The 12,259-nt window shown below is 41.9% G+C and overlaps 2 protein-coding genes across 5 annotated transcripts in view; one reads left to right on the forward strand and one right to left on the reverse strand.

The window, feature by feature from the left end:
* Tm6sf1 (transmembrane 6 superfamily member 1) overlaps positions 1-8,980 on the forward strand; it is a 41,449-nt gene extending 32,469 nt beyond the window's left edge. For 2 of the 4 annotated variants that reach the window (XM_075952960.1, XM_075952957.1), the window contains exons 7-10: positions 237-341; positions 2,061-2,153; positions 2,327-2,446; positions 7,981-8,980. In XM_075952960.1, coding sequence (XP_075809075.1) covers positions 237-341; positions 2,061-2,153; positions 2,327-2,446; positions 7,981-8,172 — 510 coding nt within the window. In that variant the 3' untranslated portion in view covers positions 8,173-8,980. Of the gene's footprint in view, positions 1-236; positions 342-2,060; positions 2,154-2,326; positions 2,447-7,980 lie in introns of those variants that run through there. The other 2 variants (XM_075952958.1, XM_075952961.1) reach the window with 2 other exon arrangements.
* Hdgfl3 (HDGF like 3) overlaps positions 6,099-12,259 on the reverse strand; it is a 54,666-nt gene continuing 48,505 nt past the window's right edge. Inside the window, exon 6 of the mRNA XM_075952962.1 lies at positions 6,099-10,584. Coding sequence (XP_075809077.1) covers positions 10,579-10,584 — 6 coding nt within the window. The 3' untranslated portion in view covers positions 6,099-10,578. The remainder of the gene's footprint in view (positions 10,585-12,259) is intronic.

The raw sequence follows: 12,259 nt of genomic DNA on the forward strand, positions 1-12,259 counted from the left end.
AATGCATGGAGCTTACTTTTATAACATAAAAACGTAGTTTCGAGAAAAGATATGGACTAGCGTGGGATGAGCCTCAAATCACCTTAGTGCTTTCGCTTCATGGAAGAGGGAGTGCACGGAGGTGAGGTACTCTTGACTGAGCATCTCCCAGACTCACTGTTCATCACCTTGGCCTTTAGTGCTGCAGGCTTGGCCCTGGCCTCGGGATTATGCTCCAGCAACAAACTCTCTTTTAGGTTCTTCAAGAAGCCCAAGCGAAGGCCCTCCTGAGAAGACCATTTGACCTCATATTGGTTGTGTGTCTTTTCTTGGCGACTGGATTTTGCCTGTTCAGAGGCCTGGTAAGCATAGTATCAAAATAGCAATATACTATTCCAAATGGGAAAAAAGTCTCTGTCTCTGTGTGTGTATGTATAGTGTGTGCATGTATTTAAAGCCATACTGACAAACTCTTCTTCCTGCCACAGCCTGGAGCTCTGGTCTAGCTTCCTGCAGTTCTCTGCATACCCCCACTCACAAGGGAAGGCTCGTCCTGGGCTCTCATACTTCCTCCTTTGGGTCCTCAGATCAAGTTCTATCTGGAAATATCTTCCTTATTTTAGGATACCTGAAAAACTGGCGATTAGAATCTTTCTTTTGTTTTCCTTGGTCTCCGCTGCCCCGACTTAAAGGCAACCATCTTTGGTCAGGGTGATACCCTAAGACCTCAATTCAGCTGTGGCCCAAAGTATCCAGGTGCTCTCAGGAGTAGGAACGGTGGGATCAAGGAAGAGGTTCCCAGGCAACATGGGTTCCCCCCATGCAGGGTCATGTGAGCATCTCACTGCTAAGGGTAATGCTGAATTAGGCTCAGGTTTGGAGTTTTTCTCTGTGTATCAGTTTTTGCGTGTGGCTTGTTTTTGCAGATAGGTTTTCTCTGTGGAGCTGCAGGGAACACTACCCGTTTGCTAGCTGTGCAAATGTCAATCTCTACGACCTACCATTTTCTTCCCCGTAAACTACGAGTGCCTACCTTACATCGTTTTGAAGATTAGTGACTACCCTCTTCGTACAGGGCCTGGCATAAGAAAGTGTTCAATAAACAGCTATTGTTACTGTCTTCCTTAATACATCAGTGATTCTTCACAATGGCCCAGCTTTATAATTTATTCTTAGAAGAAATATTTTAATATCTAGGAATTATTTGCTAATCATATTCAGCTGAAACAATCACTAACTATTCTAACCTTGCTGGTATTGCACGAGTTGAGAACAAGTCATGGAACCTGTTCTTTGGTTGGTCTGTGCTAATTCCCAAGCTCAACCACCACCACATACTGAGATCCAACTGTATCCTTCCATGTCCTTCTTTTTTCTCTCTTGCCTCTGAGAAAGATGTGTGCACGTGTGCTGGGCGGGACTTCCCCGGATGAGCATTTGGGCAAAGGTCCAGCTCCACGGCTGGCCTGTAATCTGTATTGTCATCTAGGAGGACATGTCAGTGATGAACAGCCGAGGACATGAGGAATGGTGTCTGAGGGGGAAGTGTCTCAGTGGCGTGCCAACATCTAGTCTGTGGCCCAGAGTCTACTCTGCAGGGACTACATCTGCGCTCTGCTCTTTCCTGAAGTGGGCGGAGCTCCACAGGAAGACCCTGCTTTCCAATCATCCCTTGCTGCTCCCAAGGACCATATGCTCTGGGAGGCACAGGAGAAAGAGAGAGGCAGATGCTATTTTTGAATCTTGCAAAGCATAGTATGATTTGGCACCCAAGTGTTATTTTTCTTCTGGTGGAGACTAGTTGGCTACCTATTCCCAAGTGGAACTCGTCATCTATACCAAGAGCTGTGCCTTGGCTCACTAAACCTAGATGCTGAAGCTGTGGCTATCATTGTCCCAAGAACAATGCTCCACGGTTAACCTAGGCTTAGTCCTTTAGAGAAGTCGGAATGTTTCTGTTTTTCCTGTTACTGATGAGCCTGGAAAGACACAGTAGCTTATGACTGAAGCTGGCACACAGCCTCATCAGCAAACCCAAGAACCAGACGAGACTATTTATAATGAACTCATTTTGTCCTTAGATTGCTTTGGACTGCCCAGCTGAGCTCTGCCGACTCTACGCACAGTTTCAAGAGCCCTACCTAAAGGACCCTGCTGCTTATCCTAAAATTCAGGTCAAGTAGTTACGAAGTTTAAGGTTTTCCTAAAGTTAATTCTCTCCTATTTTAAATGAGAAAATGAGGTGTCTACACAGGAAAAAGAGTTAGCATTTATCTTTGAAAACGTTTCATGTTTTTGCTTTTTGTTAAGGTCAAGCTGTTAACTTGCTCACTTCTTCGTCACACAGATGCTGGCGTACATGTTCTATTCTGTCCCTTACTTTGTGATTGCACTGTATGGCTTGGTGGTCCCTGGATGCTCATGGATGCCTGACATAACGCTGGTCCACGCGGGAGGTCTAGCTCAGGTACTCAGGAATATTCCCCTCTCCCACTTTTTTTCAAAGACAGTTTCTTTGTGTAACAGCCCTAGCTGTCCTGGATCTGCAGACCAGGCTGGCCTCAAACTCAGAGAGATCCACCTGCCTCTGCTTCCTAAGTGCAGGGATTGATGAAGTGGCCACCACCGCCGGGCTAGAATATCCCCTTTCGAGAAAGTTCTTTAGTGACAAGCTGTCACTGGAATTATGAAACCTGTCTCTGCTCAGTGAATTGGAAATCGTTTTCTAGTTCACTGGAAGACATTTCTGCTACATACACGCACTCTCTCCTCTAATGATGCCACCTGGTAGATGTAGTCCTCTAGTAAAACAGGGTGCCCTGGGGTCACAGAAGCAGCAAGTCCTGCTGTTACAGGACTGTTTCCCGATCTGTGAACGTGACTACTGATGAGAGCTGAACGCTCTAACGCTTAGGCTGTCTGTTCTGTCTAAACAGAGTCCAGAGCTCTGCTATACAATCCTTAACAGAACCAGGGAGGCTGGTTTAGTGTGAGTTCTGTTTCAAGAAAGCTGAGCCTGCCCTTCATCCCTCACTCTGGCACGTTGCCAAGTCCCTGCTGGATGAAAGCAACACTGACCAGGAAGTGAGAGTGGGGCCCACCGGGAAGCAAAGCATAGTGACTATACAATCAAGGGGACAGTAACCAGGATGGCAGAAAGACCCCAGAATTCGTATTGTTGAAAAAATACAGTACTTACAGGGTCACTGGGTTAAATCCTTCCTTGCATACTTAGAACAATCATAGAAAAGCAGATAAAACCTGCTGAAGAAATACTCCTGGAGACGCTTAGCTGCTCTGCTCTTTGTCCACCTCTGAATCCCGATCCTCGGTGCCTCAGCGTGGGCTTTTGTTTCTCCATCTTTTGATGTCAGCTGGGAGATGGTGACCAGTCTCTTCAGCCCTGACTGCTGCCTCCTAAATTTAATTCCAAACTTATCACTTCACCTGGATGCCTCACTAGCATATCCGATTTCTGGAGGCATTTTCAGAAACTTCTGAAATGAAAACAGGAACACTTGACTTTTTAAACACATTTGCAAAGCAGGCGTCAGTCTACAAAAGAAAACCTATTTTCCTGTTTGATAGTCTTGCTTTGTAGTCCAGAACAGCCTTAATCTCAAAATCCTCCTGATTCAACCTCCTACCATGCCCAGGTAGCATGTCAGACTAAAAACAGGACTCTTGGTTCTCCCCATTTCTCCTATTGCCCATTTACTTGGTCAGTGGCAATAGCCTCAGCTTCTATTGGTCAGCTCAAGTCAAAAACCTGGAATCTTTTTAACTTACTGTATATGGGTGTTTTGCCTGTCTGTGGACCTATACACCATTTGTGGACCTGGTGCCGTGGCACAAAAAATTTTTTCAAATTTTCTTAGGTCATTGGAAGACACACTGGGTGATTATTGCGTTCTTGATTTCAGACTGTTAGGAACCCCCCAAATCTGTTGCCTTCAGAAAGTATGAGCTCAGTTAAATATTTAAAAATAAAAATCAGGCTATATTTTAGGTCAGTTTTCACTGGGGGACTTAAAAGTACAATCTCTCTCCATGTGCAGTGCCTGGAGCTGTAGGGTAACTTTGGAAGGATGTCAGACCCCGTCAGTGTTTCCCGTCAGCTGGAGTTCAGTCAGTTCTTTGTTATGTGCAGGTTAACCAGTTTAGGAGACCCGTGTTGAGGCTACGATGGTTATCAGTACTGAACAAAGAGGAGACTTTTCTTGTTCCCTAAAAGACACAGCACAACGGCTTATACTGCATTTACACTGTGTGGTACTGAAGTCATCTAAAGGAAGACATGCAGAAAGATGTACATAGGATACAAACACATTTTACAAAAGGGACTTGAGGATCCAAGGATTTTGACATATATGGGATGTCCCAAGGTCCTGGAACCAATCCTCCTTGGATGCCAACAGCTGACTGCACGTTGTTAGAATCATTGAAAATGAAACAAAAGCCCGAGTTGATGCAGTCAATGTGATTAACAGCAAGGGCTGATTCGAGCCCCTTGTCGTATATTGGTATATTTTACTTCTCTTGATCACCAATCGTCTGTGAAGTTGCTGAGATTAAACAGGCGCCAAAGAGCTAGGCATAGTGCCTGACACGTAAAAGCTACTGACTCCCGTTTATAATTATTGGTATGGTCTCAGAAAGGACTTAGAGAAAAATGCCTTCTTACTGTGATTAATTCTTTGACAATTTAGCCATCGTGCGTCTCACATATAATGACACTCCCAAAATAAAAACAACCTGGGCAAAGGCTTAGGGACAGATACCTAGTGGGAATTAACGTAACCCCACATCCATTGGAGGGGGGCACCGAATCCGGTGACATCTCTCCAGCTCACCGCCTCCTCCACTCCTGGCCGTACAGGGATTGGGAGGTACATCTGTAGACAGTCTAGATGAAAAGCGCTGACTTTCCAGGAACTAAGTTTCATGGCATTTTTCCTTCAGATACAAACCTTTCTGCCATCCACATCCGGTACTTTATTACTAAGCACCTTTGACCTTGGGGTTCACTTTCTTGTTTCTGCTTTGATAAGAGAAGGAATTAAAAGGTCAATTGTCAACAGGGTGCCAGATCACGAGCAGGTATTTAGTTTTCTATCCACCACACCACACCTGAGGTGGGCCCTGTAACTGAGCTTGTGTTGGATAAAGAATCCAATCTGGCCATGTATTTCTGGAGTATTATCAGCACCTATGCGGTTACTCAGAAAACCCTAAGGTTCTGGATCATCTACTTATATTATCAGGTCTGCTACCTAGAGGCTTTGCCCGCTAACATTCAGGAGCCAGGGTTGTAATCATGGAGGAGAGGGATTAGGATAGGGTCACCCTTTCCCAATTTTCTCTATCAGGAATAGGAGCTATTGCAATGTAGCCTTTGCTGACTTTAATTACCTCATTTTACCTTTTTTTTTTTTGAGACAAGGTTTCTCTGTAGCTTTGGAGCCCGTCCTGGAACTAGCTCTTGTACCAGGCTGGCCTTGAACTCACAGAGATCCACCTGCCTCTGCCTCCGGGGATTAAAGGCGCGCGTGCGCCACCACTGCCTTTCTAAACATTCTGACAAAAACAAAAATGAAAACAAACCAACAACAACAAAAAAAACCCCAGTATCTCTTATATACGCAAGGTAGAAAACTTGGAATTAAGTCAAAGGGAACTGACTAGGGTGTTGGCCAGATCACTGGATACTGCTGCTATAACCAAGATGCAGAATTCAACAGCACATCACTCCCTCACTGGGCTCTGGTGCCATCCCCAGGCTGAGCTCCACAGATCATGTGTGCTGGGCACTCCTTACAAGCATGTCTGGGACAGAAACCCTCTTCAGTCAAACAGCTTTTCCTGTATCAGAATCCTGAGCACTTAATACTGGAGGAGGCTACTGTTGGGGGCCCGCCCAGCTGGCTACCACAAACACACGCTGTTCACTAGCAGGAGCTGCAGACAACTGGCCTCCAGGCTCTTTTCCCACACGCACACACCTTTTGGTAAGGAGTCTTACAGCCTTCACCTTTGGTAATAACGCTGAGAATGCCTACCACTGTAGGTATAGAGAAATGCTTTAAAGGTTCTTTTCGTAGCTGACAATCACAAGACCATTGCTGTTGAACGTTTATTGAACTCTAACAATGTGATAAGTGCAACAGAAAACATCAGACACAGTATCTGCCCAATGGGCGCACAGTCTAATCTAAGGACAGAAGTCACTTTCTAAGGTTGCCATGAGCTCACTGTGCATGAGAATGAGGTATTATCCGCACTGTGTAGTGCAAGAAGGGCCCACCGATTCACCAACTTTCCGGGCAGGCTTGCCCACACAAGTGCACACAAAGCATGTTTCTTACTCTTGGAAACCATGGGTGCCATTTTTCTGGTTGTTCTATGATGTACACAATAATCTATAGGGATAGAATCACTAAACCCACAAATCTAACAAAACCAGAGTTCAAAACTGGCCTCTAGTCCAGAAGAAAATGGTTATATATTCAGATCAACAGCTATTTAAAGTAGGGCCCAGAGAAAAAGCGTCAGAAGCCAAGGTTTTGTTTAGAGTTCCCAGACTGTTTAAACCACAGCTCCTCGAGGCAGCCTCCAAAGTGCTCTTTACTCAAGGTCTCTTGTCTGTGTAGCCCTGAGATGCAAACATTTGCTGGGCCTTTGACCATCTGCCCTAGGGAGGTGTCTGAGGGCAGAGCCCCTCAGTGCCTGTGGATCACAATGCAGGTAATCCACTTCTTGGTCCTTGTCAACACACCACAGGAATTTAATTTTTATCTCCAGAGTAGCAAAATCATATTAGAGGTATCCAGAATATATCAGTAATTTATAAATTGTAGCCCATTAAAATATCTGCCATTGATACAAATTCCCAAACATGCTTTTTATAAAAGCTTGCCCTTTTCTTGTCAAGGTCAAATCGAATGCTAAGTAGCGCTTTTATCTGCTAACCCGCAGCACAGTGAGTGTAGGAAATTAAGGTAGCACACACATTAAGAACATTCTCTAGGGAGCCATTCTTTACAGCACCCTCCACCTTTTCACTATGACTTACACTGAAATCTTCAGTCTTTATTCATGCGTACCTTGAATTTCAGCCAAACATAAAAATGCAGACTTGGGTTTGTATTTTATTATAACACAAGTTTTCTGAGAAAATATTTTCTTGATTTTTTTAATCCTGCAATGGCCTGTATTACTTTTCTAATAGTTTTTCTCTGTGCTTATGAAAAGTACTATTAACAAACAAGTCAAGCAAAACTCAGCAGGCAGGCACATTCTGGATAGAGTCTGTGTATATAAAACAATGGGAGGTCTTGCCTTTCTGTTCTGAATCTTGGATTATGCTGGCCACTCACAATTCTGAGTCGATTTCTGTCTGGTTTAAAAAGGTTGCCTGTGTATATGTTTTGTCATTTTATAATCATACTGCTATTGACAGCCAAGCTATTAACAAGTTTATCTTACAACCACAGTGCTATTAAGTTGTGCAAGACTAAATACATGACTAAACAAAACAACATGTTGATGGGCTCGGGGAACTTGCTTCAGTTGTCAGTCTGATCACTGAAATGGAGATCCTTAGTGCTCTTCTGTACGTAGCTCGTTATACTAACTACAGTTAGCTTTGAAGCTCAACTTCATTTTTAATTGGAACCCAATTTATGAGTTAGCTGAGTGTCTATGTAGTATTCCTAGAATTAAAATTAGAAATGTTTGGTATTGGGCACTAGATAGGTTAAAAAACAAAACAAAACAAAACCCTGGAACGATAAAACCACACTTGAAATAGGAGGCATTATTTAATAGCTATATCAAGAATGACCTTTAAGTGAAAGGCTATGTATTGAGACTGTGGGTTATCTACAGGTATTTTGCTTGTAAGGCAGGTTTTGAGGGGACGTGGTCTGAGCGAGTCACCCAGAATTCATCACTAACCCAAGGGTCAGGTCTCACGCTCCTCTTTTGTTTTGATGCGAACAGGCGCAGTTTTCCCACATCGGTGCATCTCTCCATGCTAGAACCGCTTATGTCTACAGAGTCCCCGAAGAAGCCAAAGTCCTGTTTTTAGCATTAAACATAGCATACGGCGTTCTTCCTCAGCTCTTGGCCTACCGCTGCACCTACAGTCCCGAGTTCTTCATGAGAACAAAGGCAGATGAGAAGGTGGAATGAATATACCTCACGTTATCTCCGGTCCCGTTAGATGGAACGGATGCTGTACTTCGTTCCCGTCCATGATAACACGAGAATCAGACTCTGCGGTGTGGGTGTGAGTGGGAATAATGGCATGTGTATGATATATTCTCTTGGTTGAAGGGAAACTGAAGAAATATGTCAAAATCTGTTTGTGAATGTGATCATGGATCTTAACATTGCACATACTGTGTGAAAGTTACAACTCCGGTGCCTACAAACAGTACAGAATCAAACTAATTCAGGAGTGACTAACCATATTCACTATGCATATGAAAAAACTCAAAACAGCAAATACAGGTTGGAGAAATAACTTCTTCATATGAAATGTACGACTCATTGACAACCTTAATATAAATGCCAGATCACCATAATATTCTTAAGTTGTTTGAAGTGTCTTCATAAGGAAAGTACATTACTGTTGTTTTAAAAAGTTGCTATCCAAACTTCCATTGTGAATCTAAATAGCTAAGATGACACATATCAACCTTATTAGTAGCTTTAATGGATACTTGTTTTACTGGTGGCTGGTAATATTTCTCTTCTGTGTATACTTTCAACAAAATTATTTTTGTTGTTTTATGAAGACAAACTTTATTAAATTTGAAGCATTTGATGTATACATTTCATGACAAATTTTGAACTTTTTATTTAAGAAATCTGTTATATGTTCCAATTTAAAATGTTATCCACATTCTTCATATGTTTTAGTGTGATCAATGAAGAAGAATTTCACTAATTTTAAAATAAAATATTTGAAATTAAAAAATACCTTTTAAAGTTAAAACCTGATGTGGCACCCTGTCTCTTAATGAACTTTTGGTATTTGGAACTGTGTGTGAACAACAGAGAAACAAGCCAAAAGCACAGTAGCCTCCTCAGTATGCCCTGAAGGGGCAACTCCCACAGCCCAGCATCACTTTCATCATCACGACACTGGGCTTTTAGATCTTCGTATATTTTGTCTTCATGTTCATTTATTCTTCATCAAAATAAGAAACCAAAAGAAAGTGGGATGCACATAAGGCTGTGTATAAACCCAGGGTCCACGGAGCTGCTGTGCTCTTAGATGTGCAGGCAGGTCACACTGTCATTCCCTCCTGTCCCTCCCAGTGTTTTCAATTAACCTAACATCCAGAATAGTTAAAAAGAAAAAGAAAAAATAAAATCCTCACCTACACTTAATTCTTATGTCAATTTGCTGTCAATCTTTGCTTTAATATGGGAATTACATCAATACTTCACATTACACATATGAAGCCAAATAACACTAACTCAGTTGTTTACAACCTCAAACCTTACTCCCAGTATACATTCCAATAAATTTATTCTGTAAAACAATACATTTTTTTGTTGTTTTTGATTTTTTTACAGTAAACTTTTGAGCTACAAACCTCAAACATACACGGAAGATGTTCCAAGGACAAGCATAACAGAGCGGATGAAACCCAAACTGACTAATGCGTTCTCACAGTATAAGCTGGCATAAAAATAAATAAGACTCTCTATTATCACAATAGCGACAATAATGTACACATAATAATCATTTGTGGATGAAAGTTAACTACTCTAATTCTAGTTCCAAAAGAAAAGCCTATGTTAAAGTCTGTATCAAGAGTCAATGTTTTGTCTGTTTCCCACAGTGCTCTTGCTGATTTCAGCTGTCAAGTGTAAAGTCAGTCATTACCTTGATTGATTAGCTCAAATCATATTGGCATTGGGAAAAATAAATCCTTGCTTTATTTGGGTATAACACAGAAGACTCACTAGGTTCACATACACACTCAGGTTGTGCACACAGCAACATGAGTTGAGAAGCGTGAGTTTCAACTATTTACTTCTAATACAGGACAGGAACTGTACAGTATGGTTAAAGTTTACACATGGCCTTCAGACTGAGAGATGACTTTAACTCCACTCCAATATACAAACAGTATGTATCTAGGAGTTGGTTCTTGGGTTCTGTTAGAAAGAAAATCCCATCCTTAAGTATTATGTTGAGTAGTCATCTAAAAATATGAATTACTATTTAACTGAGTGTTTGATGATGGTGGGGTAGAGGCAGGCAGCTGATGATCAAAACTGCCTTGGAAAAGGAGCTTAGACATGGAAAAGTCTGTGCAAAAATCTTGATAATTCTTAGTGGTTAAGGGAAACTTCATGCAACCGAATAACATAAAATTAAGTCAATAACCTTAAAAAAGGTCAAAGTGTCTTTTTTTTTTCCTTCAGACCAGAGAGAAATGTGACTATGCACACACACTGGGTGGGTTCTGTCAGTGACAACAAAGACTATGTGTTGGTTCATAGCAAATCCAAGAATTAGACAATCAAACATTTAACCTTCTTGTGGTTTCTCTCAATATGCAGCATTCATTACGGTAGTTAGGTCTGTAAAAAAGCAAATAAAACAAGCCTTAGATGAGCTAGGACACTAACGAGGGTAGCTATCCACACTTCTGGGGCACAGCACTATTTTTCTGAGGTTTGAGACAGCATTAGCATTATGGCAGCAGCAATACTTAACGAGACAGCTTCAGAGGCTTTGCTTTTTATCTAGCAAAAAGTTAAAGGCAATTTCTTGGCATTCTGTTGTAACAAACAAAAACCCTGAAGAGTAAACTTTGTCAGTGGGGCGTGGTGGTGCCTGCCTTTGATCCTCGCACTTAGGAGGCAGAGACAGGTGGATCTCTGTGTTCCAGGACAGCCTGGTCTCTACAAACTGAGTTCCAGAACAGCCAGGGCTACACAGAGAAACAACCCTGTCTCAAAAACAAAAGCCAAACAAAACCAAACCAAAGTAAACTGGCTACTCTCTGCAGTAGTGTGCATGTTGTGCCCCTCAAGGACATGTCTACTGCTGGTACACATGGGTGCACACAGTTAACCGAAATACTTTAGTTACTTGGTACACATGGCATAACAAGTTACAAAAGCTAACAGCATCAGTGTGCCTAGTCTCTGCTTTGTGCTTCTGAAGAAAAGAATACAAGATGAAACAAAGTCTAATTCTCTTTTAACATTATACGGCATAGATGTGGCAAAATTAAATAATCCTGTTTCATAAAAATTAAATTTTAATTTAGTCTTGTATTTTATTTTTTTAATGTGTGTGTGTGTGTGTGTGTGTGTGTGCACACTACAGTGCACACATGAAGGTCAGATGACAACTGACAGGAGTAGGTTCTCTCCTATCATGTGGATCTGGGTTCAAGACTCAGGTCCTCAGACTTGGTGGCAAGTAACTTTATCCACTGAGTCCTCTTGTAGACCCAAGAATTGCATTTAAATTGAGATTCTACTTTAAATTGTGTCAGATTATATTTCCCCAATGAGATGCTATTTTTGTTTTCCATCTCATTAACCTAAAAATATTAACTTTTAGTTCTCAAGGGATGGATAAAAAAGGGAAATCAGACCCCACATATTTTCCCCTAAAGCAGCTTGAGTTACTTCATAGATAACTCAAGCAACACACATGCATGTGGGATGTTCCCGCTTACCCAAAGCCAATCAAGTCACTACAGGACCTTGACAAGGAGAGAAGGTCATTCGCAGAGGGCAGGGAGAGACTTCTTAACTTTCTCTGCCCCTGCCCCAAACAAGGAAGCTAGTGGATCTTATTTTTTAAATCATATTTACAACTGTGAATCTGAAAAATACAATGCCTGGTAATTGATTTATTTATTAATAAATAAAAATACTAGACATGATTATACTCACATATACTTTGGAGGACTCTCTCTTCTTTCGGAGGGAGAAAGATACCCAAATAATAAAAAGTTATTTTTCAACCAAAGAAACCTTTAAAAGTATATTTTATTAATATAATGTGAAAGGCAATAAATTCTATGTCTGTGCGGCAGGAAGTTCATCCTGAAGGCTGCTGTGAAGCAGATCCAGCAGATCCAGCAGCACTTTCAGAGTAGTGTCAGTGCGCTGAGAGATGACGGCACCAGCGCGAGCACTTCAGGAGCACACCTCTCTATTTTTAAATAAGGCACTGTCAAACGGGGGCTTGTGGAGCAGCTGCGGAGGCTACAGCTTTAAATACTCACGCCAGCTA

The sequence above is a fragment of the Microtus pennsylvanicus genome, chromosome 18, assembly GCF_037038515.1.
Source record: "Microtus pennsylvanicus isolate mMicPen1 chromosome 18, mMicPen1.hap1, whole genome shotgun sequence".
In the NCBI taxonomy this organism is placed as follows: Eukaryota; Metazoa; Chordata; class Mammalia; order Rodentia; family Cricetidae; genus Microtus; species Microtus pennsylvanicus.